Source organism: Lagenorhynchus albirostris, chromosome 7 (assembly GCF_949774975.1).
Source record: "Lagenorhynchus albirostris chromosome 7, mLagAlb1.1, whole genome shotgun sequence".
Lineage (NCBI taxonomy): Eukaryota > Metazoa > Chordata > Mammalia > Artiodactyla > Delphinidae > Lagenorhynchus > Lagenorhynchus albirostris.
This window is the reverse complement of record NC_083101.1, coordinates 9,363,195-9,385,820: the sequence shown is the minus strand read 5'-3', so window position 1 is coordinate 9,385,820 and position 22,626 is coordinate 9,363,195. Positions and strand designations below refer to the sequence as shown.

General features: G+C 48.3%; 1 protein-coding gene across 14 annotated transcripts in view; it reads left to right on the top strand.

The window, feature by feature from the left end:
* MVB12B (multivesicular body subunit 12B) overlaps nucleotides 1-22,626 on the top strand; it is a 205,426-nt gene that overhangs the window by 80,895 nt on the left and 101,905 nt on the right. For 10 of the 14 annotated variants that reach the window (XM_060154348.1, XM_060154345.1, XM_060154344.1 and 7 more), the window contains one exon: nucleotides 18,145-18,239. The exons of the other annotated variants lie outside the window; for them this stretch is intronic. In XM_060154348.1, coding sequence (XP_060010331.1) covers nucleotides 18,145-18,239 — 95 coding nt within the window. The remainder of the gene's footprint in view (nucleotides 1-18,144; nucleotides 18,240-22,626) is intronic. 14 annotated transcript variants of the gene reach the window in all.

Below are 22,626 nucleotides of genomic sequence, written 5' to 3'. Positions count from 1 at the left end.
ATGAGAAACCCGAAGCTTGGAGAGACGGTGACTTACCCAAGGGCCAGGATTGGAATCCAGGCCCCACCATCCTGTCCTCCCTGCCTTCAAGGAGCCTCAGGGCTTCCTGAATTTAGGACCCTCCACCTCAGTGTCCCCTGCAGCCAGTGGCACGGCCTCCCCCGGGGACCAAACCCAGCCATAAAGGCTTCCAGACCAGGACCCACATTCCACCTCCTAATTAGTCGTTGCTTCATTTTGCTAAACAAATTGTTTTCCACAGCTTTGGAGATTGATTGGGCAAGAAGGGGAAGACGCACGGGGCCTTTCATGAGTCTGAGTTTGGCAGCCTCGCTACTCTTGAATTTTGGAGAGGCGGGTATTTTAGTTAGGCTGGAAGAAGATGAAAAGCTAGCAGTGCCCATATGTCCCTTGTTTTTAAAAGCAAGGTCAGCGAGGTTTAGAGACTCTTTAAATATTTCAGTTTATAAGATGAGACTAGCTCATCTGCAATGGAAGTGCAGTGCCCTCAGCCAGGCTTGGCTTTTTTCTTCATTTCTTTTATAATGGAGGTAGGTGTTTTGCATTTCAGGGTTCAAGTGTAATAAAACTTATATGTAGTGAATAAGTACCATGATTTGGAATGTTGCTGCAGCTATGAAAATTAGTTTCCCTTTTTTTTTTCCTTTTTTGTTTTATGAGTAATCAGCGACTTGAAAAATAGCAGAGTGGTCCGAGAATGGTAGTTCAAGAAACTGAAAACTGCCAAGCGTTAAAGGAGTATAGCCTTTGACATTTTTCTAAGAAAGCATTTTCTTCACTCAATTAAATCTTCCCTGGTTGAGATTAGACATCTATCCTGAAATACATATTTGAATACTGTAGTTTGAAATTGTACACAAGTGCCCATTTTTAGTTAAGACAGTGTCATCCTATGCCCCCGTTTTCTCTTGAATTTTGAAAGGTAAATGACATGGTGGTGGTTTTTCTTGATCCCAAGTTATTTATGGAAGCCCAGAATCTGAGTGACTGTCTAGCCCAACCCTGAGTATCCAGTGAGGGGCTGTTGGCAGCGACCGGTTGAGGCTGGCACGTGGGGAGAGCAGGGCTGGAACCAGGTCTCACCTCCCCGTTACGGTGCACCTGGGAGGTGAGACGCTGGTCACTGACACGAGGTGCAGGCGGGGATGGCTGTGCTCACGGCCCTGGCAGAGCCACCAGATGCCCAGAGAGGTGGGCCCTTGAGCTGAGTTGTCTTCCAGGGCCCAGCCCTTCCCCGCCGTGGAGTAGTAAGCAGGACCTTCGTTCTGCTGGCATTTCCTGTCATGTTCCCTTCACTCTTCATACCTCTCCGGTTCTAAATTTCAGAAGTAATTTGTCACTTTAGAGGAGGGAGTCATTAATAACCATTATTCAGAACTGTCGAGTCTTCCTCTCTGTGTGTGAGTTAAGCATCCCCAAAACTGGCCTTGTTGGTGGCAAACAGGGCCTCCCTATTGACAGATCAGACCTGCCCCACCCGCGCTGGCCTTTCTCACGTCTGGTTATTGCAAGTCTGTCTTTCATCACTGAAAGGGTGGTGACAGAGTGGTTAAACCACGTCCTCCTGGAATTCATTAGTATTATTACCAAAGACCGTGTTGTAAATTGTTGATTTTTTTTTTAACTGCTCGGAAAAAATTTCTCCTTAACTATTTCATTTTAACGTACTTTAAAAAAAAAAAAAAAAGATTTTCCTCGTCAAACATTCGAAACAGAATAGTTCAGGAGCCCGGACTTCAGATCCCACCGGAGGTGGGCTAGGAGTGGTCGTCCCAAGTGAAGCTGTGAAACTGTGTCGCCATCAGGTTGTGGGGTGAGGGGTGGAGGAAGATAACGCCCAACCTTCCAACGGTGGTTACGGAAAAGAGTTGGCATTCTATGTATGTTAATGCAGGTTGCGATTCTTTAACGTTAAAATTCCACTAAAGTACTAATAATTACTGTTAATATCTTCCAGTGGAAACTTACAGTAAAGGAGCAGTAGTAGAAACAGTATTTAAGGGAGAGCTGCCGGCGTGAGAAGAATGCAAATAAGTGTTATTAGCCTAATGATTTTGCCGTCGCCATGGTTGTGCGGCAGCAGTGTTGTGAATATGTCATCCGGCACCCGTGAATTTGGAAAGTGTGTCAAAACACAACTTCAATTAGTTTGCTCTAATTATGGCTCTGGAGAGTTTGTAACTACATCACTCCTCATTAAAAGAGATTTTCTTGTATGGATTAATGTAATATACAAAGGAAAGTTTCAAAGTTCCCGACGCCACTTGCTCCCGCAAGGAGCGGGCTTGGAGCAGGGCTGCTGGATCCTGGGTCTCCTGCAGCCCGCCCGCCGGGAAGAGGGCCGAGCGCGGGGCTGCGCGGCTGGCTCCTCCCTTCCATCCCTTAATCCGCTTCCTGCTGAAAGTGGCCGCTGCGTATGGAGCTCTGGCCACGTCCACAGGAGGGTAATTGAACCCATCGTGAGCTTCTAAAAGAAAACTGCTAGTCAGAAACCATCAGGACGCCCCACATTCTCAGCACCTCGGTGGAATCTGGAAGCAGAAAGATCTCTGAACCCACCATGGCCAAGCGCAGTGTGCATAGTCAGCCTTTGGCCCCATCCTGGGGGTCTTGGGGGAGATTGCATGGGAAAATGTGTTACTTTTGGTCACTCAGAATCACATGGCACCCGTGAAATGTCAATAAAAGTCTTTTCATACAGTGAGAAAGAGGACCTTAAGGAAATGTAATCTCTTGTCCAAACTGATAGGTAGTTATAAATGCTACTGTTGCCATTTTGAAAGAAAAAAAAAACATATTCACATTTTCTTGTCCTGTTACTGACCACAGCCACCCTGCCACCCCGCCCTGGCCACCAGTGGTGTTGTGCAGTGACTGCCTCGGCGAGGCTCCCTTGTGCAGGGTCGGGGCGGCAGCACCAGGTGTCGCGTTTGCAGTCCAAGGCTGTTTCCTTGAGCTTTGCTGCCCATGCCCTCACCCGTCTCCGGAGCAGCTGGACACAGCGTCATTGTGATATCCCAGCTTGGGGAGCTCAGTGGTGCATTTTGAATCTAAGAGATGAATTTTGGAATGCTGCTTGAGGAGGCCTGGGTTTGGTTGCCCTCCCCCTCCAATTTATTTGCACAATGCAGAATATCCAAAATACAGCTTTAAACACATTTTTATTGACTGTCAGGTGTTCTCTTTGTCTCTTTTGGGGAATACAAGGTAGGGGTGTGTGTGTGTGTGTGTGTGTGTGTGTGTGAGATGAGTAGCTTGGCCTTCTTGATACCACTCACAAGCAGTGATACCTTGAGTAAGTTATATCAGTCCTCTGAGCCTCAGTTTCCTTGTCTATAAAATGGAGATAAGAATACCTTCTTTGCAGGGTTGCTGTGAGAACCAAATAGGGAAACACATGGAAGTGCCACACCGGGCACAGTGGACACTCACGCATGTGACTTTCTGTCTTGGTCCAGAGTTCGTTTCAGAGTTCACTCTGGGCACGAGCAGTTCGTTCCCTTGGACCTTTCTGTTGTCACCATCTGGCCGCTCTCAGCCTCGATCGCCAGCATCCCCCCTGAGTTCCCACAGCGTCAGGCTGGGCACAGGCCTTCTCCCCGCCAGAGCTGCGCTCACAGGTGAGCAGCTGGGAAGGGGTTAAGATAGCAATTGTGTAAGTCTTCCAGGCTTTCTCCCAGTTCTGCGGTAATTTGATGAAGAACTTCACCCTAATTAAATATTCAAATTAGGAATAAGTGTCAATATGGCTTCCCATTGCCTGGAATGATGATTAATTGTATTCAAAACTCTAGTGGCCCACTGTAATCTAAACTGAACCGTTGTTCTTGATTATTTCTGCACCACACTTGCCATGTTTTTGTTTTAAGATTTAAACTAGTAATTGATTTGCCATATGCTGTCGAGTATGTTGTCGTAACATACTTTAAAGTTATGCGTTTAGGAACTTGGGGAGTTTGGAATTGTGATTTCCTTAGTCTTCCAGTGGCAGCTTTTTTTCCCTTGTCCAATGCAGAGTGATTTGGTTGGAGTATGCTTGTGTCTGTGTGTGTGTCTGTGTTGCCCATGAGGAAGACTCATTATATCGTCGAGTTGGTAGGTTGAAGTTATATTGATCATGGCAAATGGGTTGCCTGAATGGGAAATGAACAAGTCTGCATTTATACTTTTGTGCTTGTGTTGTCTTGGTGAAGCAACTTGGCTTTGTGGAAAAAGCATAAACTCAAATCCTAGCTCAGCCAGTTCCTTTGGCTGTGTGACCTTGGACAAGTTCCTTAACCTCTCTGAACCTTCTTTCTTCCAACCTGTAGAACCCACTGGATTGTGAAGATTAGAGATGAGTGAGAAGCATGAAGAATGTGCTCAGTAAGTGGTGACTGTCATAAACACAGGTGATAACAGGAACAAAGCATTCAGTGCCCCCCACCTCCAGAAAGCCACTCCCAACCGTGAATCCGCAATGACCTCCCAGGTCTCTGACTGCCGAAGCCTCTGTTGCCCCGCCCTTACTTTGTGACATTTCTTAGGTCGTTGTCTTGACTCTTGAATTGCAGTTTCGTTGCCCCGGCCTTTCTTCCCCCACCACGTTCTTCCCTCTTGGCAGGTGGCACTGCAGCTCCCACGTCCCTGGGTACTTCACAGGCTGTAGTGGAGGCACTGGTGTGTGGTAGGCCCTCAATAGATGTTTGTTTTGTTTTATGCCATTGCCTTAAAATTGAAGCATATAAGCTTAGAGTCTTCTCTTTGTATAGCTTATGATATTTAGAGCTTTTTACTCTATGATAGAGGGGATTTTTGTATGTGTTTCAATTTACTTATAGATACAACTGAAGGGGAAAGATATGAGTCTTTATTTGGGTTTGGGGTGGTTTTTTTAAAATTATTTTTAAAAGACTTTATTTTTTTAAAGAAGTTTTAGGTTTACAACAAAATAGAAAGGTACAGAGATTTCACATATACCCCCTTCCCTCACCCACGCCTTACTTCCTCCATGATCAATGTCACTCACTCAACAGAATGGTTCGTTCTTTTTTTTTTAAGATGAACCTACATTGACACATTATAATCACCCCAATTCCACAGTTTACCTTAGGGTTCACTCTTGGTGTTGTACATTCTATGGATTTGGACAAACGTATAATGACGTATGTCCATCATTATAATATCATGAACAGTCTTTTTCACTGTCCTAAAAATTCTCTGTGCTCTGCCTGTTCATCTCTCCCTGAGGCCCCTCTGGCAACTACTGATCTTTTTACTGTCTCCATAGTTTTGCCTTTTCCAGAATGTCATAAGAGTTGGAATCATACAGTATGTAGTCTTTTCAAATTGGCTTCTTTCATTTAGTAAGACGCACTTATCATTTTTAAAAAACAATCCCAGGGCCAAACACAGTGCTTGGCATACAGTGGGAGCTCAGTTAAAGACTGGTGGACTGAGTTGGTCACGGCGTCTTGATTCTAGTACCCTTGTGTGCCTCCGGATCCCACAGTCTGTCTCCCCTTGGATGGCTTCAATTTATTGGGTATATTTGGAATTAAGTCTCAGGTCTGGGCATGGAAGGTTAAAGATAGTGAATTATCATTGCAGAGGAAATAGGTCCATTTTAGGTTTAATAAAACCTCACTTGTCTTTGCAGGTGTCATTTACAAAACAGAACAAAGCTAAATGTCTCATCAGATCACGAGAAAGGGTAGTAAACTTTGTACTTTCTGAGGTTGGCTCCAAAATCAGTGAGAAAAAAAAATCTCCACACCTAAAAATATTTTAGGGCCCAGGGTCATTACAATAACGGACTCTCTGTTTTAGTAGAACCAGGTTACAAGAAAACACAGTGTTTTCTCACCTCTCCGGGTCTGCACAGATCTGAATGGTAACTCAAAATCTCGGTTTGGAAGCACAGGGGACCCGGCGCAGGAATCCTGGCTGTGAAGTCTTAGAGGAGGATGTGAGTGCCGGTCAGGCCCTTCCAGCTGAAAGTGATCCATTTTAATTACCTTCCAGAGCTCTCCAATACCTGAGCATATGGTCCTTAAGAAATAAGCTTCCCCAAACTGTCAGCGAGTGCGGGCAGTGGTCAGGGACCTGGTTCTGACACCGTTGACCAGCCTTGGAGAGCGGACGCTCTAGAAGGTGCTTATTAAAATGCCAGCAGGTGCGGCGAAGGTCTCCCTTCCTGTGACTCCCTCACCCTGCTTGTGCCAGGTGTTTTATAAGAGCCTTTTTCTTCATTAAATGGCATTCATTAAGCATGTCCTTACACCTGGCACAGAAGCTGTGTGTCACAGATGACTTCTTCCCAGTGGTGTTTTGCAGGAATGAAGTAGAGTTTCATTTAGCCATTTGCTGTGCTCTTTCCCCCCCGCTGCCCACCTTCACTCAGTTATTGTGGCTTTTGCCTGTTCCTCCTCCATCTCTCCCCGCATCCCGTCACTTTCTTTTGCACATTACCTCTGGTCCTTGTCCACCAGCAGCCACATTAGCTGGAAAACAAGATGTTCCTGTAGCACCAAGTGCTGTGCAGGATGTTTTTATACCTTTGCTCTTCTAGAATTCTTCTGCTAATGTTTGCCATCTTTTTTTTCTGATAAAAAGAGAAATAATTTCTCGTTGAAAAAATTAACATATAAAAATATATAAAAAGCAGGGGGAAAACAATCCACACCCTGACCTCAGAGACTTGTATTGTCCACACCACAGACACCGTCCTGCATCCCAGTCCTGCCAGTAGCCCAGGGCCATCACTGCTCTAAGCTACCAGGTCCTTTTTGTCCTGGGACATATGTGTATGCGTACGCATAGGAATATATTGTTTGTGTGGTGGCTTACATATATGTCGTTCTGCAACTTGGTTTTTGTTTTATTCCCTTTTGTTTTGACCGTACAGCCACGTCTTCGAGATCTGACCGTGTTGATATAAAAATGTCTCGCTCGTTCCCTTTCCTTGGTCTGTCCTGCTAGCGTTGTCTGAACACTTTCCCGACTCCTTGCTCTTACAAACGCCATGCCAAGGATCGGGTTTCTGCCTCTTCCTGCAGCCGAGATCACTGTCTTCAACACAGTCTACGCCCAAGTTCCTCACTCAGCATCATGTCATAAGCACCCTCCCCCAATTCCACCGAGAAAACCTGTAAACATCATTTCATGTCTGTAAAATATTCTGAATCAGACATCTTATAATGTTATTTCCCGTGTTTGAGGAGAGAGTCATGACTCAGAGCTGAATTTTGTAATTTGCCTCATCAGGGTTCAGATCCAAGCTCTGCCCCCTCAGGCAAGCTGCTGAACCTTTCTGAGATCTTCTGTCCAATAGAGATGATCTCAGTGCCTCGTTATAGGATCCGGGTGGGATTACATGATGCATGTGAAGGGCAAGTCCTGCGAAAATGTCAGCGAACATTATTTTACTGTTTTTATCTTAAATAAGTCATTTCTCATGTTTCAGATTGCTTCCTCAGGCTAGGTTTCCAGAGGGAAAGAATAAACGCCAGTCCTCTTGTCTCATTACTTCCCTATTCTTAGGTCTTAATTTTGAATCACCTGGAGCATGTTTTAATGTATTTCTTTCAGGGAAAGGGACGGGATCTTTTTTGTTGTTGCCTTCACATGTGAAAGACACCTAGGGATTCAGAAATTTTTCGTCCATTCAGCTTTCTTTCCCTTCCTAACTCTGTGGCTCCCCAGCCTTCAGCATGTAGTATGACGGAAGAAAGGTCTGAAGTCGCCGTTAGTACCTGCCAGGATTCATCGTGGGATTCATTGCCTTTTCTGGAATACTGTGAACCCCGTTGGCTTCTTTATTAGGTCTTTTTTTTTTTTAAGATCAGGAAAGTCTTTTCAGCTTTACCAAAGTATACTCGATGTGCAATAAATGCACATATTTAAAGTATAATTTGATGAGCTTTGACATAGGTAGGTATACACCCGTGACACCATCACCAAGATCAAGATCATGAATATATCCACACACACACCCCCCAGAAGTTTCTCTGTGCTCCTCTGTAATACATCCTCTCTCCTCAGGCAATCACAGATCTGCTTTCTAACCCTATAGGTTAGTTTGCATTTTCTAGAATCTTATGCAAACGGAATCATACCATATGTACTCTTTTTTATCTTTCTTATTTTACTCAGCATCTTTATCTTGAGATTATCCATTTTGCATGTATCACTGGTTCCTTTCTGATTGCTGAGTAGTATCCATTGTCTGGCTAGACCACAGTGTGTTTATGCAGTCACTTGATACTGGACATTTGGCTTGTGTTTAGTTTTTTACTTTTTACATATAAAGCTGCTCGGTACATTTGTATACAAATTATATGCTTTTGTTTCTCTTGGGTAAAAATCTACAAGTGTAGGGGCTTCCCTGGTGGCGCAGTGGTTGAGAGTCCGCCTGCCGATGCAGCGGACGCGGGTTCGTGCCCCGGTCCGGGAGGATCCCACATGCCGCGGAGTGGCTGTGCCCGTGAGCCGTGGCCGCTGAGCCTGCGCGTCCGGAGCCTGTGCTTCGCAGCGGGAGGGGCCACAACAGTGAGAGGCCCACGTACTGCAAAAACCAAAAAAAAAAAAAAAAATCTACAAGTGTAGTGGCTGTCTTGTACCATAGGGTACCTTGAACTTTTTAAGAAACTACAGACTGTTTTCTGAAGTGGTTGTACCATTTTATATTCCTACGAACAGTGCGTAAGAGTTCTAATTGCTCCTCAGTAATGTAGGAGCACTTAGTAATATCTCATTGTGGTTTTAATCTGCATTTCCCTAATGACTAGTGATGTTGAACATTTTTTTCATGTGCTGATTTACCATTTGTATATTTTCTTTAGTGAAGTGTCTGTTCAAATCATATGGTCTTTTAAATTTTATTTATTTATTTATTTTTGTGGTACGCGGGCCTCTCACTGTTGTGGCCTCTCCCGTTGCGGAGCACAGGCTCTGGACGCGCAGGCTCAGCGGCCATGGCTCATGGGATCCTCCCGGACCGGGGCACGAACCCATGTCCCCTGCATCGGCAGGCGGACTCTCAACCACTGCGCCACCAGGGAAGCCCCATATGGTCTTTTTTAAATTGGCTTGTTAGTCTTCTATTAGGTTGTAAGTTCTGGGTATATCCTAGTTATAAGTAAGGTATGTGTTCGCAGATATTTTCTTCGGGTCTGTGGTTTGCCTATCCATTTTTGTAACAGCATCTTCTGAATAACAAGAGTTTTAAATGTTGGTGAAGTCCAATATATCAATTTTTTTTTTTTCTGGAAGAGTTTTGGTTTTTTGTGTCCTATTTAAGAAGTCTTTGACAAACCTAAGGTTACAAAGATTTTCTCCTGTCTTTTCTCTGAGAAGAGGCCATGCTATGCCTGGTCAATCAAGATGTGTTTAAATAAAAAGTATCAAACCCCAGGGCCTGGACTTAACAATTTACCCTTTCCTTTTCCTCTTTTCTAGAATAGTTCTGTGAATCTCTTGGGTTATTTTATATATGTATGTGGTGTGAGGTAAGCGTCAAGGTTCTCTTTTTTGTGTGTGGCTATCCAGTTGTTCTAGCACCATTTGTTGAAATGATTACTGCCTCCCAGTTTAATTGTCTTGGCACCTTTGTTGAAAATCAATTGATCATACATGTGTGAATCTGTTTTTGGACTCTCTGTCTGTTCTATTGATCTATATGTCTGTGTTTATGCCAGTACCACACTGTCTTGATTACTGTAGCTTTACACTAAGTCTTGAAATTAGGTAGTCTTGAAATCAGGATTTATTTTGCTGTGAGTCTCTATTGATTTTGCTTGGAATGTTGGAAGCCCTGTTGGCTTCTATACTTTGTTTGTTGTTTAGATTTAATCAGGCAAGCTTTAAACTGTTTTTTATTGTTATTTCTCTTTTAATTGTTCTGATTTCTCTCTAACACCTAGAATATTTAGATTGGTCTTTGTTCTCCATATTTATCATATTTTTCCTCCACATTGTCACCTCTGTGTTCTTTCCTTCTCTGCATTCTGGAAACTAGTGGGGGGCTTATCCACGATACTGCTGATTCAGTTTGGGGGATTTTATTTCCGCATTATTCCTAATGCAGATAGCTTTTTCTGCATCCTACAGTACATTTTTTTCCCAGAGGTAATGTTCTTTTTATCTTGTTGTGTGACCTTTTTTACAGGCCCTCGTGAGGATATATATTTCTAGACTGGATGTTGGCCAAAGGGCAGGATGTATGAGTTGCTCCTTCCCCTCCCCTCCTCTCCCTTGGGCGCTCATTGTTTGGTGGTAATCTTCTGAACCATCATTACCTTTCTCTGTTCTCATTAGTTTTTGTAGACGCTTGGTGACTGGAGTCTGGCTAGAGCCACGTCTGGCCCTACAAGTCATATAGTCCTGATGTCTTTTTAGGACATGTATCATTTCATCCTCCTAGTTTGAATTTTTTTCAGTCTTTTAAATATTTTCAACTAATGCTTCTTTATACCAGTGAAAGTGAGTAAACAAATGTTATTTCTCATTATTTGGGTGATATACTGTTTAAATATCTAGAGTAGTCTGTCATTCTGACTCAGAGGGCCCTTGTGTCTAAGAAGCATCCTGACCCAGAGGTAGCACAGCCACACACCTGCCTCCACAGAGTTACATTTAACACACTGTCCTAGAAGAGTGGCTTTCAAACTTTTGGGTCTAGGACTTTAATAGTCTTAAAACTTGAGGATTCCATCCTGCTGGAGAAAAAAAAAAAAATGAGGATTCAAAAGAGCTTTTGTTGATGTGGGTTGTGTTTATCTATATTTCCCTTATTAAAACTTAAAACTGAGAAAAACGTAAAACACGAGACTACCTAAGCAGACGTCAGAGTGATGACATCCTCATAAGCTTCTGGAAGTTTTTTCTGTCTGCTCGTGAGAGAATGAGAGGGAAAAAGGCAAGTGATGTCCTAGTGTTATTATGAAAGTAGTGGTGACCTCGTGGACTCCCTGAGAGAGTCTGAGGAACCCCTGGAGGTCCCTGGAGCACACATGGAAAACTGCTGCTGCACGCAGAAGGTGGTTTTGATATAGCCAGAAAACAGAATGGGAATCGTGATTTAATACCACAAAATCTGTTGGTTGCAAGTGTGTGTGTGTGCGTGTGTGTGCGTGTGTGTGCGTGTGTGTGCGTGCGCACGCGCAGGGGGTGGAAGATAGAAGTGACATCTGTCTCTAACCATGAGTCCACCTCTGCCGTACCAGCCACGGGCCCCTCAGCGCTGCCCTCCAACAGTTTGAGAGGAGAGCCGGCATCGCGGCTGCCCGGGCAGAGCCATCTTCATTACATGTGGCCACTGGGTTCGGAAGATTAATGGTAACATTTTAAAAATTCACACAGACCTGGAATCAGCACTAGAAAATACAGATTTAAATTAACAAGGAAAAAGCAGAATCCCATCAAAGGAAATAAATCGTGCTGGCAACTGTTGTCACGTAATAAAATGTATTCTGTAACTGAAGGGCTCTTATATGGAGCTGTCTGCGGCTTAGTGGCCATGTTAATTGAATAAGGCGCCAAAGACTGACTTGGGGGAAAAAAACGGAATTTCCCTCAGCCTCTATTTAGCCGGAGCTGTGTTTGGCAGCACGTGCAATGCTGACCTATTTATTACGGAACAGCCAGGGCCCGTGCAGAGAGACGTGATGGCTTGCAGGGTGTGCCCTGTCTTCTCTGGGCCATTCTGGGGGTGGGGGACAGGGAGGAAAGCTTGGTAAAGCTCCCCTAGGATTCAGGGGCTGTCCTAGTTGGAATTCTCTGGTTGCCAAACAGATTTTGGAATCATGATCCATCATTTGAGTCAAGTGGCAGAAATTGCTGGCCTCTAACGGTCAGTCCCCTGCTCCAGTGGTCCAAGACCTACTGGGGATGGTACCAGAGGGTCTTCATCTCTAGGTGCCACCCCAGGTAGAGCCAGTTTCCTGAGTTCTTGGGTTTACTTCTCCTTGGCCTGCTGGTGATCTTTATGAACTCTCTTAAAATCTAAAATACACTCTTCTAGATCAACAGAGTGATCTAGAGGGATCACAGCGTGATCAACAACTTTGGGGCCCATTGAAATGACTCCACTGAAATTGCCGTCTGGGGGGGGTCCCAGCCAGCATCATGGTCATGGACTTGGTCTCAGCTTTGTTTGATGCTCGTTCTTGTAACTCCCCTGGCTTAGGTGCTTCAGAAAAGCTGAGTGTGTAGCGCCCACGTTCTACTGAAGTGCCCGGCTTCTTCTTTCTTTCCTCCTCCAGCAACACCCAGTGCCATGAGTGGGGCATCCCTTTAATCTTATTAGATCATCAGGTTATGGGCAGTAAGCCAAAGAGTGTTGGGTTAACTGATTATAATTCCAAGTGTAAAAATAAGGATTTTATATTTTTTCTCAGTAGGCGCTATGGTAATGGGCATGGGCTCAGGCTATTAAGTAGTCTGTAAAATATTTTAAATGACTATAAAATATTTTATCAGATGGCTGTACTGTAATTTTTTAAGCAGTCCCCTATTATTTGATACTGAATTTGATTCCATTTTTTGGCTTTATAAGCAATGCCATGATGAAGGTAATTCCTGTAAGTTTCCCCAAATGATCTCTAATTACAGGTCAGAACTGGATTCATTGGTTCATTCAACAGCATTAGGTAATCTTCTAGGGTTCTCCCTAATAATTTTTAAGTGCCCACTGTGTGCAGGGCACTGTTGTAGGCACTAAGGATACGGTGGAAGGAGAAAGTGTCACGGAGATCGTGTCCTAGTGACACATATAAAGAAATCGACAGTCCTGTTAAGCGGGAAGGGCTCAGCAGAAAGGGAAGTGAGTGTCGAGGGGGAGCGCCACCAGAGAGAGGCGGTGTGCTTCCCCAGGGGTGCCTGAGGGAAGCAGGAACAGCAAGTGCAGAGGCCCCAAAGAGGGAATGCGAGTGAGGGGAGGAGGGGACCAAAAGCAGCTGGTGAGGTTGGAGGGTGTGAGTGCAGGGTCCACAGACAAGCCCAGGTCAGAGAGGAGGGATGGGCCAGAACTGGCAAGACCTCCAGCTGTGGGGCAGCTCAGGTTTCATTTTAATGCAGAGGGAAGGTACAGGCGTTTCATAGTGGTCCTGTACTGAGGCTCTCACGAGCGGGGCTTAAAACAGTGCCAGGGAGGGCAGGAAGGGGAAGAAGCAGAACAGGAATCGTACTGCCACGTGCTTGGCACGTTCTGGTGCTGTGCTGTCGGCTCTGCCTGCGTCTGTGCACTGGGAGGCAACACCCTCTTGCTGAAGGGCACCCAGCCCCTGCTGGTGGCACTGGGATTTGAACCTATGTCGGGTGGACTCTGGGCTCGGTACTCTTCACCACTACACCAGCACTGCCTCCATTGGGTGTCCAAATCTGCCTGTAGCTTTTCCCTTTTCCCATATTAGAGGGACTGTGACCTGTGAGGGTCACTGAGCTAGTAAGTGGCAGACAGGTTGAGTCCCTGGCATCTTTGGTTTCCCCGGGCATCTCAGGGTGGACCCCAGATTCCTGGTTGAGTGATCTCACTCTGCGTACCTGACGGTAAAGATGATCCATCAGGGCAACTTTTAGATGAGGATGGTAACCTCCAGAGGACACGTGGACCGACCTGTTCATGAATTCTAGCTCGCTTCTGTCAACTTCGTCTCGGAGGGCCTCAGTTTCCTGTTCTGTTAACTGAAAGTGATTGTTCCTGCCTAAAAAGGTTGCTGAGAGGATTAGGCAAGGTGACATACGTGAAGGAACCCAGCCCAGCACCTGGCAGGTGGGTCCCCACCAGATGCTGAGGAATTAGAATCTCATTTCGCTCTGAGGCTCGGCTGACTGCACGGCCGTTCCTGTCCGTCCTCACTTTCAGGCTGATAGGAGGTTGAGCGCCCCTGGGCCACTTCTCCTTCAGCAGGAGACTTTTTTGTTTGATTTAACTACAGGTGATCTGTCTCCTCGGCCCAAACTGTCCACTCTCATTAACGGGAGGCCTCGGTGTGCCTTTTCGTTCTCCTGTCCCCACGTCCCTTCCTCCCTGTGTCCAGGAACAATAGAAGTGAAAATGCAAAAGCAGCAGCTATTTGTGGTGCGGGGACCCCTCTCCCTACGGCCCTCTCTGGCCGGGGGCCGTCCCACTGTCTGGTCTTAATGCTGCCCCGGCCCCCTGACGGTCAGCCGCCAGAGCTGGAGTTTTTGGTGACCTGATTTCAATTTGAGTGATTCCTTTTGAGCAATTGGTCTGTAAAAGAGTCAGGCCTGCAACTTGAAATCTCTTTTAATTTCCCATTTACCGCATCAGCCCCACATTGTCTATCGTACGTGATCAGAAACTTTTTCGGTTTTTTCCCTTGTAAATTCCTGGTTGCTGCCACCACTGACTTCTTACGTCATACCTGTTTTCCTCCGTAGCAGAGGGGAGTGGGATGTGTGGTGTCATGGGTCTCCCAGAGAGTCTAACTCAGCAAACACACAGGCGAAAATGCAATAGTAGAGGCAGCAGCAGTTCATGTCCAAAAAGATCCAGGGGTTTTAATGCCGTAGGTTCAACATTCGATTTGTTCAGCGGCCATTTGTTCAGTGATTGTCTGCTCTAGGGAAGAAATTGTCCTAGAAACTGAGGTACCAACTTGATCTGATCTGGTCCTGCTCTTGAGAAGGTGTCTTGGGATAACTGGAGTGAGAGAGGACGCACAGACACCCAGTCTAGCCTGGGACAAGCCCAGCAAGGGTTTTACCAAATGAGGATGCTTAGGTGGAGTCTTGAAGGACGAAGGGGAGTTTGAAGAGGAGGTAAGGGAGGAAATGGGGATTCTAGGAGGAGGGAGTGGGGTGGCTGAAGAATCAGGCTGAGGCAGGAAAAGAACGTGGCAGATTCAGAGACGTACAGGACCTTCACTCTTCCTGGTGGAGGGAGGGGTAAGCAGTGACAAGAGTCTGGAGAGGCGGGCTGGTGTGTGAGGACGGCTAAAACCAGGGTACAGATGTGGGTTAGGTTGCCCAGGGAAAGTGTGGAGTGAGAGCACACGCTAAACCAGAACCCTCGCCAACAGCAGCCCTCACAAGATTGGGGAGGAGCCAGGAGGGGCTGCTGCGAGACGGAAGGAACTAGGCCAGGGAAGGAGGAGTTGCAGAGTGGGGTCAGCCAGGCAAAACCTGCTGCCCCAGAGAGGCAGGCAGCTTCGGCCAGGAAGTCCCTGTGGACAGGGCAGCTGAGGAACCGGGCAGCTTGATTCTCTAGCATACACTTAAGTTCCGTGGGCCGTAGAATCACCCCAAAACCGTTCACTTAGAGGGTCACAGCAGGTGATATTGTTGAGTCTGCACGCAGTAGGTGCTGCATAATTGCTTGCAGTTCCATGACAGTCCTCCTTGTGATTGGCTGCTCTGTTCCCATCTACCGTGGCATCTCGGTTTTTTCCCTCACTTTCCCTCAAGCAGGTCATCTTTTAAAATTGTAAATTGCATCTCGTCACTTCTCTGCTTAAAAACCCTTCAGGATAAAGTCAGAGCTTGTGTGGGGTCCTGGGTGCCGTGGTCCCCGAAGCTCTCTTCAGCCTGGTCCCCTACCCTCTCCCTAGCCTCAGGCCCTGACCACCCCAGCCTCCTTCCAGGTCCCCCCTCAGCCAGACCTCCTGCTGCTTAGGAGGTGCCCCAGAGCCCACCCTGCCTCACCCCGCCAACCCTGCCCACCCCCAGTTCCCCACCGGAACAGCACTTCCTCGGGGGAGTGCGGACAGTCTTCCTGCTTGCCCTGCGTCAGCCGCTGCTCCTGTAACTTCATGGACATGTTTGTGTCCCCCGCTGCAGGGTGAGCTCTGCAAAAGCAGGGACCCTGCCTGTCCTGCCGCCCCAAGTCCCCCCTCCCCCACCCATCTGGGTTGATGTGGGCCATGGCTTGCTCAACCATCTCTGACAGCTGAATGGCTGGGCTGACCCTGTCTTCTCAACCAAGGAGGAGGCCCTCTGTGCAGTCACCCAGGTGCACCTGTCGTCCGAGCTTCAGCCAACACGCCACCTCCTCTGCGAGCTTCCTGGAGCGGCTGCCGCACCGCGCAGATGTTCCGTGTCCTTAGTTAGGTGGGATGCAACTTCTTAGGGCTCTCGGGGCACAGCAGTCTCGGGGTGTGGGTTCTTTCCCGGCTCCTGGAAAAGCCCTCGGTGTACAGTGGGTGCAGTGCCGACACCTGCCCCCGGCCAGCTTCTCAGGTGTGCGGCCAGTGCATCGCACAGGGCCCCGCGCTCAGGAGGGCCCCGCGCTTGGTTTAACGCTCCGCCTCCGCTGTCGCCATCTTGAAATTCTTAATGACATTTGACAGGTCCCCCAATGGTTTTGCACCGGGCCCTGTACCTGCCTTGCGGGGTCGATGTGCGGGGCCACGAGAGAACCCCGGGATCTGTAGACGCCGGGGCCCAGCTCAGGGCGAGCCCTCTCTGCAGGGTCGCCTGTCACCATCTTAGCTCTGCTCACCCACAACCACAGTCAGTAACTCATTCTTCTGTTTGCTCAGCTTCATTGACTAAGTGCTGTGGTCAGAGACATCGATCAACTGCGTCAAAACCCTCTGCAGCTGCTCCTCTCCCTCCCAGGGTTCCCAAACGCGGCCTGTCTTCAGAGGCACTGCTGGGGCTTGTCAGAGAGATTTCTGGGCTGCGTCCAAGGCCCACTGAACCAGACTCCCCGGAGCTGGGACTGTGAGTCTGTATGGTTAGCAGTAGTCCCTGCATCTGTGCTGTGACGCGCGGAACGGAGCGTGAGAACCTTCGTCCAAGCGGATGAGCCCTTGGTGCGGCGTTTGGTGTCCTCTCAGTCTGGCCCCGGCTTTGTCTCCCGCAGGCAGCCTTACCCTGCAGCAGAGTCAGCTCTCCCTGACTGCCGTTGCTCCTGTCTCCTCCTGTGAGACCGGAAGCCCCACCCGCCTGCTTTCATGCTCACTCAGCACGTGGTTTTTATTCTCCTCCGAGCACGTGTCCTGTCGCACAGTGGCTTGTTCCTGCCCCGTTGTCCCCCCAGCCTGAGAGCTCCTTGCAGAGGGTAGCTCACCAGGATTCATCAGGATTGAGCCGTGGACACAGGACTCACGCTCAGCAAGGCCCCACTCCCTGGTCCAGCCAGCCGGCCGGTGGCACAGATGTTTGCTCCTCCGGGGCCTGTGGGAACAGGCCCCGCCCAGAGTCATTCTGGGAGGTCATGCGTTTGTTGTGTGGAAAGGGCAGCATGTAGAACGTGAGCTTTCTTTATGTGATCATTACCCACCCCTCTTCCGTTTTAGAAATGACTGTGTGTGACCAGAGCTCAGGCTACTGAGCTACTTCAAACCAACCCCCAGTCACACCACGAAGAGGTAATTGTGTTGCTTTTGTCCCCCAGACCTGTTGGGTTTTAAATGGTTTTCCTATCGTTGTAACCTTTCTTCTCGGCATTCGCTAAAGGCAGCTGATGACCGCGACAAGTGGATTATGTGTTTTGATCGATACCTGCTTGTGTGTGGGCAGCGTGGGCCTTAATGGCCAACGCCTGCGCCATAAAAGACGAGCTGGGTCGATGGAAGGTACTTTCTGAGCACCTACTGTGTGCTCCCACCTGAGGGGGACGTGCGGACACAGCAGTTCAGGGGAACGTGCCATTGTGGTTCTCAGTGGGCGTTCGTTTCCTGGACACATGTGGTAATAACACCTAACGCCTTCATTCACAAAGTGCTTCCTGGGCTGTGACCCTCCACAGCCCCGCGGGACAGGAGTGGAAGCCACTGGATGGGGAATGGGACCAAGACAACAGGGCAAACCAAGTCCTTCACTCAGAGCTGAGCATCCTGGTCCCGCTGGTGCACTTTGCCCAGTGGGTAGAGATCAAGATTGAATCACCCACTTCCTCGGGGCACCTGCCACGTCACTTAAGGCTTGGGAAACCCTTTCTTCCTCTTGGATGTCCTTCGCTATATGGAAAAAAGTGGCCACTGATGTCTGGAAACTTCTGAGTTCCTAGGGGGACTCGAGCTGGTGGGGCAGCTCAAGTCCTGCTTGAGAAGGCGGAGGTCCCAGGACTGCCTGCTTCCCGGGCTCTGTGGGCTGTTGGTGGCGCCTGTGCTTTCTGAGCCTTGGGGACTGCTCCGTGCACCCTGTAACCTCCTTTTTCTCCTCTGTCTTTCTCAGGCACATCTCTCTCACGCTCCCTGCTACCTTCCGAGGCAGGAACAGCACTCGGGCTGACTATGGGTACCAGCACTCCAATCTGTATGCCATATCAGGTACGTGCGGCCGCTGCGACGGGCCAGCTATTTAGCGCGTCTGTGTCCCAGGCACCGCCTCCCTCTACGTGCTTCCTGGCTGCCAACGGCATCTGTGTGTCTTACCTCTCTTTTTACCCCTGCAGGGGGCCTGTTCCCTGCAGGGACCAGGCCTTCCCTTTCCTCTGTGTCGCCGTAGCGCTTAGTGAAGGGCCAGATCCTCAGCATGTTTTGAAACTAATGATGAAAAACAATGCATGGATTTCACAAGCTTGAAGGGAGGTTTCCAGAGAATAGTCACCACATCGTTCACCTACCAGATCCAGGGCAGGTTCCCCGCGGGGACTGGGGACCCCGCAGACCTGAGGCCTGGTGCCGCCTGCCCTCGGTATCCACGTCTGTCCTCATCGCTCATTTCTCAAAGCCAGGTCTGTGACCAGCGGCTGTGCTGGCATCTCCCCCACCCCCGGCCCCATCGTATGAGTCTGTGATTTCTGAACTCGGCCCTGAAATGGATAGTGTTACTTTGTCAGGAACTTGGTCAGTCCTGGTTTCCTTTTTCAAAAAACTTACAAGCCTTATTACAGAATTGAGATTCATTAGGTGCCTGGCAGGGCAGGTGACTTGCTAAGAGCTGAGGAGACCCACAAACTTGACTCTGATTATATGGGGCCTCCAGTTGGGGGGCGTTTGTATATAAGGGGGAAATGGCAAATCGGTACCACTTACCAGCACGTACCCTTAATGGTGAGTGATGTTTTGAACGCGGGAACATGGCATTCATTCATGTACCATAATGAATCGGTTATTTGAAAGGTAATCTTTTTTCTAAAAATTGCAACTTCACGTTACTAAACAGATGAAATAGAACAATGGTATAATTCGTGTCAGTATTAGTTTTTCTTGTTATGATCACGCCCTAATAGGTTTGGAAGTGTAAGCAAAGGCCAGTCGTTCCGTTTCTGGGTGGCGCTCCTGCTGGAGAAGGGGAAGGGGAAGGACGGGGATGTTCTCAAAGCCCTCATCCTGGCTTTTCTCCAGGAGCCAAGCTCCCCAGGGCAGCGGGAACGTGTTGTCGAAAAGAAGCATCTCCGGGGAGAATTTCTTCTGTGCGCTGGCTATTTCAGCAGAGTCGACAAGGAGCATAACAAGTGTGGAAAGATGACCTATTTTGTAGAAAAGCTGAATATTTCCCCAGATGCCTGGTGGCAGAGTGGTGCAAAATAGATCTGTGAAATCCAGCAGGGCGGCCCCGTTCCGAATGCACATGAGGAGAGCTCAGTCACAGCAGATGACTTTTCTCCCCTCCAGCTCGCAAATCTTTTTCCAGCCATGGGGTTTGGCTGCCCCCACCGTACCTGGATTCTCTGATGGCTTTCCCAGCTGTTGACGTTTCTGCAGAGAAGGGCCCACAGAGTGAAATCTCCTCTGGTTTGGCAGGAATGTTCCTGTCTGCCTCTGGGCCACTGCTTCCTCGCCCCGCGGCTTTGATGAGGTGTTGTCTGGGTTCATTTCAGCTGTTAGTTTAGCAATGCCGAGTAACAGTCTCAAGACGCAGGGGAAGCCATTCAGAAACTTCCTGTTACGTTTGCGTAAGTGGCAGTCAATTGGATTTTATCTTCCAAACAGAGGTAGTCGAGGCTGTGGCCCAGGGCAGCAGGCAGCTCGGGCCTCCTCGGTGGTGGCAGCACCAGAGTGCCCCGCCAGGGTCCAGGACTGCTTTGTTGTGATGCTGCCAGGCGTGCCCTGCGGGACCCACGGGCTCCGTAAGGCCGGCAAACTCAACACTGCGCAGTCGTGGTGCATGCAGCTGGGAGGCCTGCCCAGCGGCAGCCTGCCTGCGAGCCATTCTGGCTAAAAGGGAGCAGAGACCACGCCCCCCCCGCCCCCCCCCCCCCGTTCCAACAGTATTTGGCACTGAGTGGCATGTCTCAGTTTGGTGTTGCGAAGTTAAGGTTTCAGTGGTTCACTCCAAAAACAGTCAAGGCAGCGTGTGCCCAGCCCCCAGCCCGTGCGCAGTGCCCAGAGCCACGATGTCTGGCGCTCTGCCGGTAGTGGAGCGCATCCCCGAACTGTGCTCCTCCCGAAGCAGCCCTGGCACACGTCCGCAGCGGGCGTCAGGCACTGAGCCTTTGGTGCGAACTCCTGGCCGGCTCTGGTTCGTTCCTGAAACCATCCGATCACTGCGCCCCTTGCTTGCGGTCCCTTCCTAAGATACGTAGGTTTCCAAACAATGTTATTAGAAGTTTGAAGAGCAGCCCACATTTAATTTGTACGTATGGTTATTAAAGTAATATATACTTTTAAGTGTTTTCCCAAGGGCATACCTGGTTTCCCAAGGGCTTATATTCCTTCTGTACCTTTCACTGAGACAGTTCATCCCTGTCCTGCCTGCAGAGGGAGAGACACTGCTCAGAGCTGCTGAGAGACCGGTGGACACAGCATGTAGCGCTGTCCCCAGCACACAGAGGTGCTCGTGAAATGGTTGTGGAAGGAAGTGGGGAGGAAGGAAAGCATTTAGCCTAGTGTCTGCCTTGCCTGGGAGTACCCTCTATGACCTCTGGGGCAGGTGATCGTCCTGATTTGCTGCTCCAACCCTACAGTGTCTGGGCCACCATCTCTGAGCAGCCCAGCCCATCTCTGCGCGGTGCTCCCGTGTTCAGCGGGGCTGTCTTACTGTATGTTCATATCCCTCCAGCCATCTGGGGTACCACGCGTCCCGTCAGCATTGCATGCCGACTGTTCTGCACTGTCCAGCCAGTGGGTAGTTCTCTCTTGCCCACAGGATTGGGGTGAGGAACATCGTGCTGAAATCCTGAGAAGCGTATTCCCTTCTCTGCCATCTTGTACCCTCATCAGAATGGCCATGAAGCACACCTTTGATCCTCACACTTCCTCTTCCAGGAATTTCTTCTGGAAAATACAGATGTGCAAAAAAGATTTATCCACAAGGGCGAGCACTGCTGCTTTTTAAATATAATACCCAAAAAAGGGGTGGGGGGGTGGATATCATAAATGTCTAAAATAAAGGCAAGTGGTTAAATTATGAAACATCCATACAGTGGCCTTAACTTTTCAAGCATCAGAAACAGTTCTGATTTAGATAAAAAGATGTGCATGAATGCTCTTAAGTGACAGCCAGGACGTGCAGTGTGATCTCGTTTTAAGAAGTATATCTAAAGGTCTGGGAAGGTACATGCCAAGGTGTTTATAGTGGTTTTCACTGGATTTTCCTGCTCTCCTTTCTGTTTCTTTGCGGTGTCTCCTTTTTCTGTGATCGCACATATTGTGCTCGTAAGAAGAAACAACATAGGACCGATGTTAACTTGTCACGCTCTTGGGAAGCCTTGCAGATTCCAGTGATCGCCGTCTTTTCTGAGTGCTCGCAAGTCTTCTGACTCATCATACGCTTTCAAATTCTAGTGGATATCACTTCCAGGCCACAGATCAATAACTATCTTATTATCCCTTTTTGAGGACATGATTTTTTTCTGTTGTTCAGTCCCCTGGAACCTCCTGTCCACTGATGTTCCTTAGAGACCACTGACTTATCTTTTGTGCCCAGTGGCCCCCCAGACACCGACTGAGCTTGAAAGCACCAGGCTGCTCACCTTTCTTGCCCCTCAAATTCCGCATCACCATGTTATTCACTCCTTAGGGTTTGAGGATGGTTTTCTTTGAAAGAGTCGATGAAATAAAATGGTGGGCACCTGGTTTGTCTCACTCTGTAGCCTGCATATAGTAGGGTTGGCAAACCACTGTTTAAATTGTCCTTGTGATAAGTGGCAGCTCATGGGCTCATTCTTTCCTGGCGATGTTCTTATCGGTGTGTCTCCCTCAGTTACATGCCCTTAAGATCTTCTCCTGGGAGGACTTGCTGCAGGGCCATGTTGATTTCTCTAGATTCTGTCCCAAAGCCCCAGTTCCTAAGTTTCCTTGTCAGAACTTTTAGTGGCTGTTAGTTTTCTTTTAAAGAATATCTTCTCTCTCCTGAACATCTTCTACTTTAGTCCCAGATGATGGTATCCTCCCTTTTTGTTTCCTTATAATTTTTTTAGATGTTTAGGTGTCTGACCGTTTGCTCATTTCTCTTCCACCTATTCCAGAAAGATTTAAGGTAGCTGCAAAAATGCATGTAACAAAGTGAAAACGGAAGGGGAAAAGTAAGAGTGAACGAAAATACAGGATAGCAAAGTAGGGTGCAGCTGTGGGTGAGGCTTTGCATGAAGCAGAGATTCTGGATTTGGTTCTGAGTCGACAGTTCCCTTACGGACAACCTAAAAATAAGCTGGTTGTTCGAGGAGAGCCTAACTATTCCTTTTATGAATTTTTCTTCGTACAGAGGGCCCTGTAAGGTGCTGGGAACAGCCGCCTTTCCGTGAGTTTGATAGGGACAGACTGTATGCCC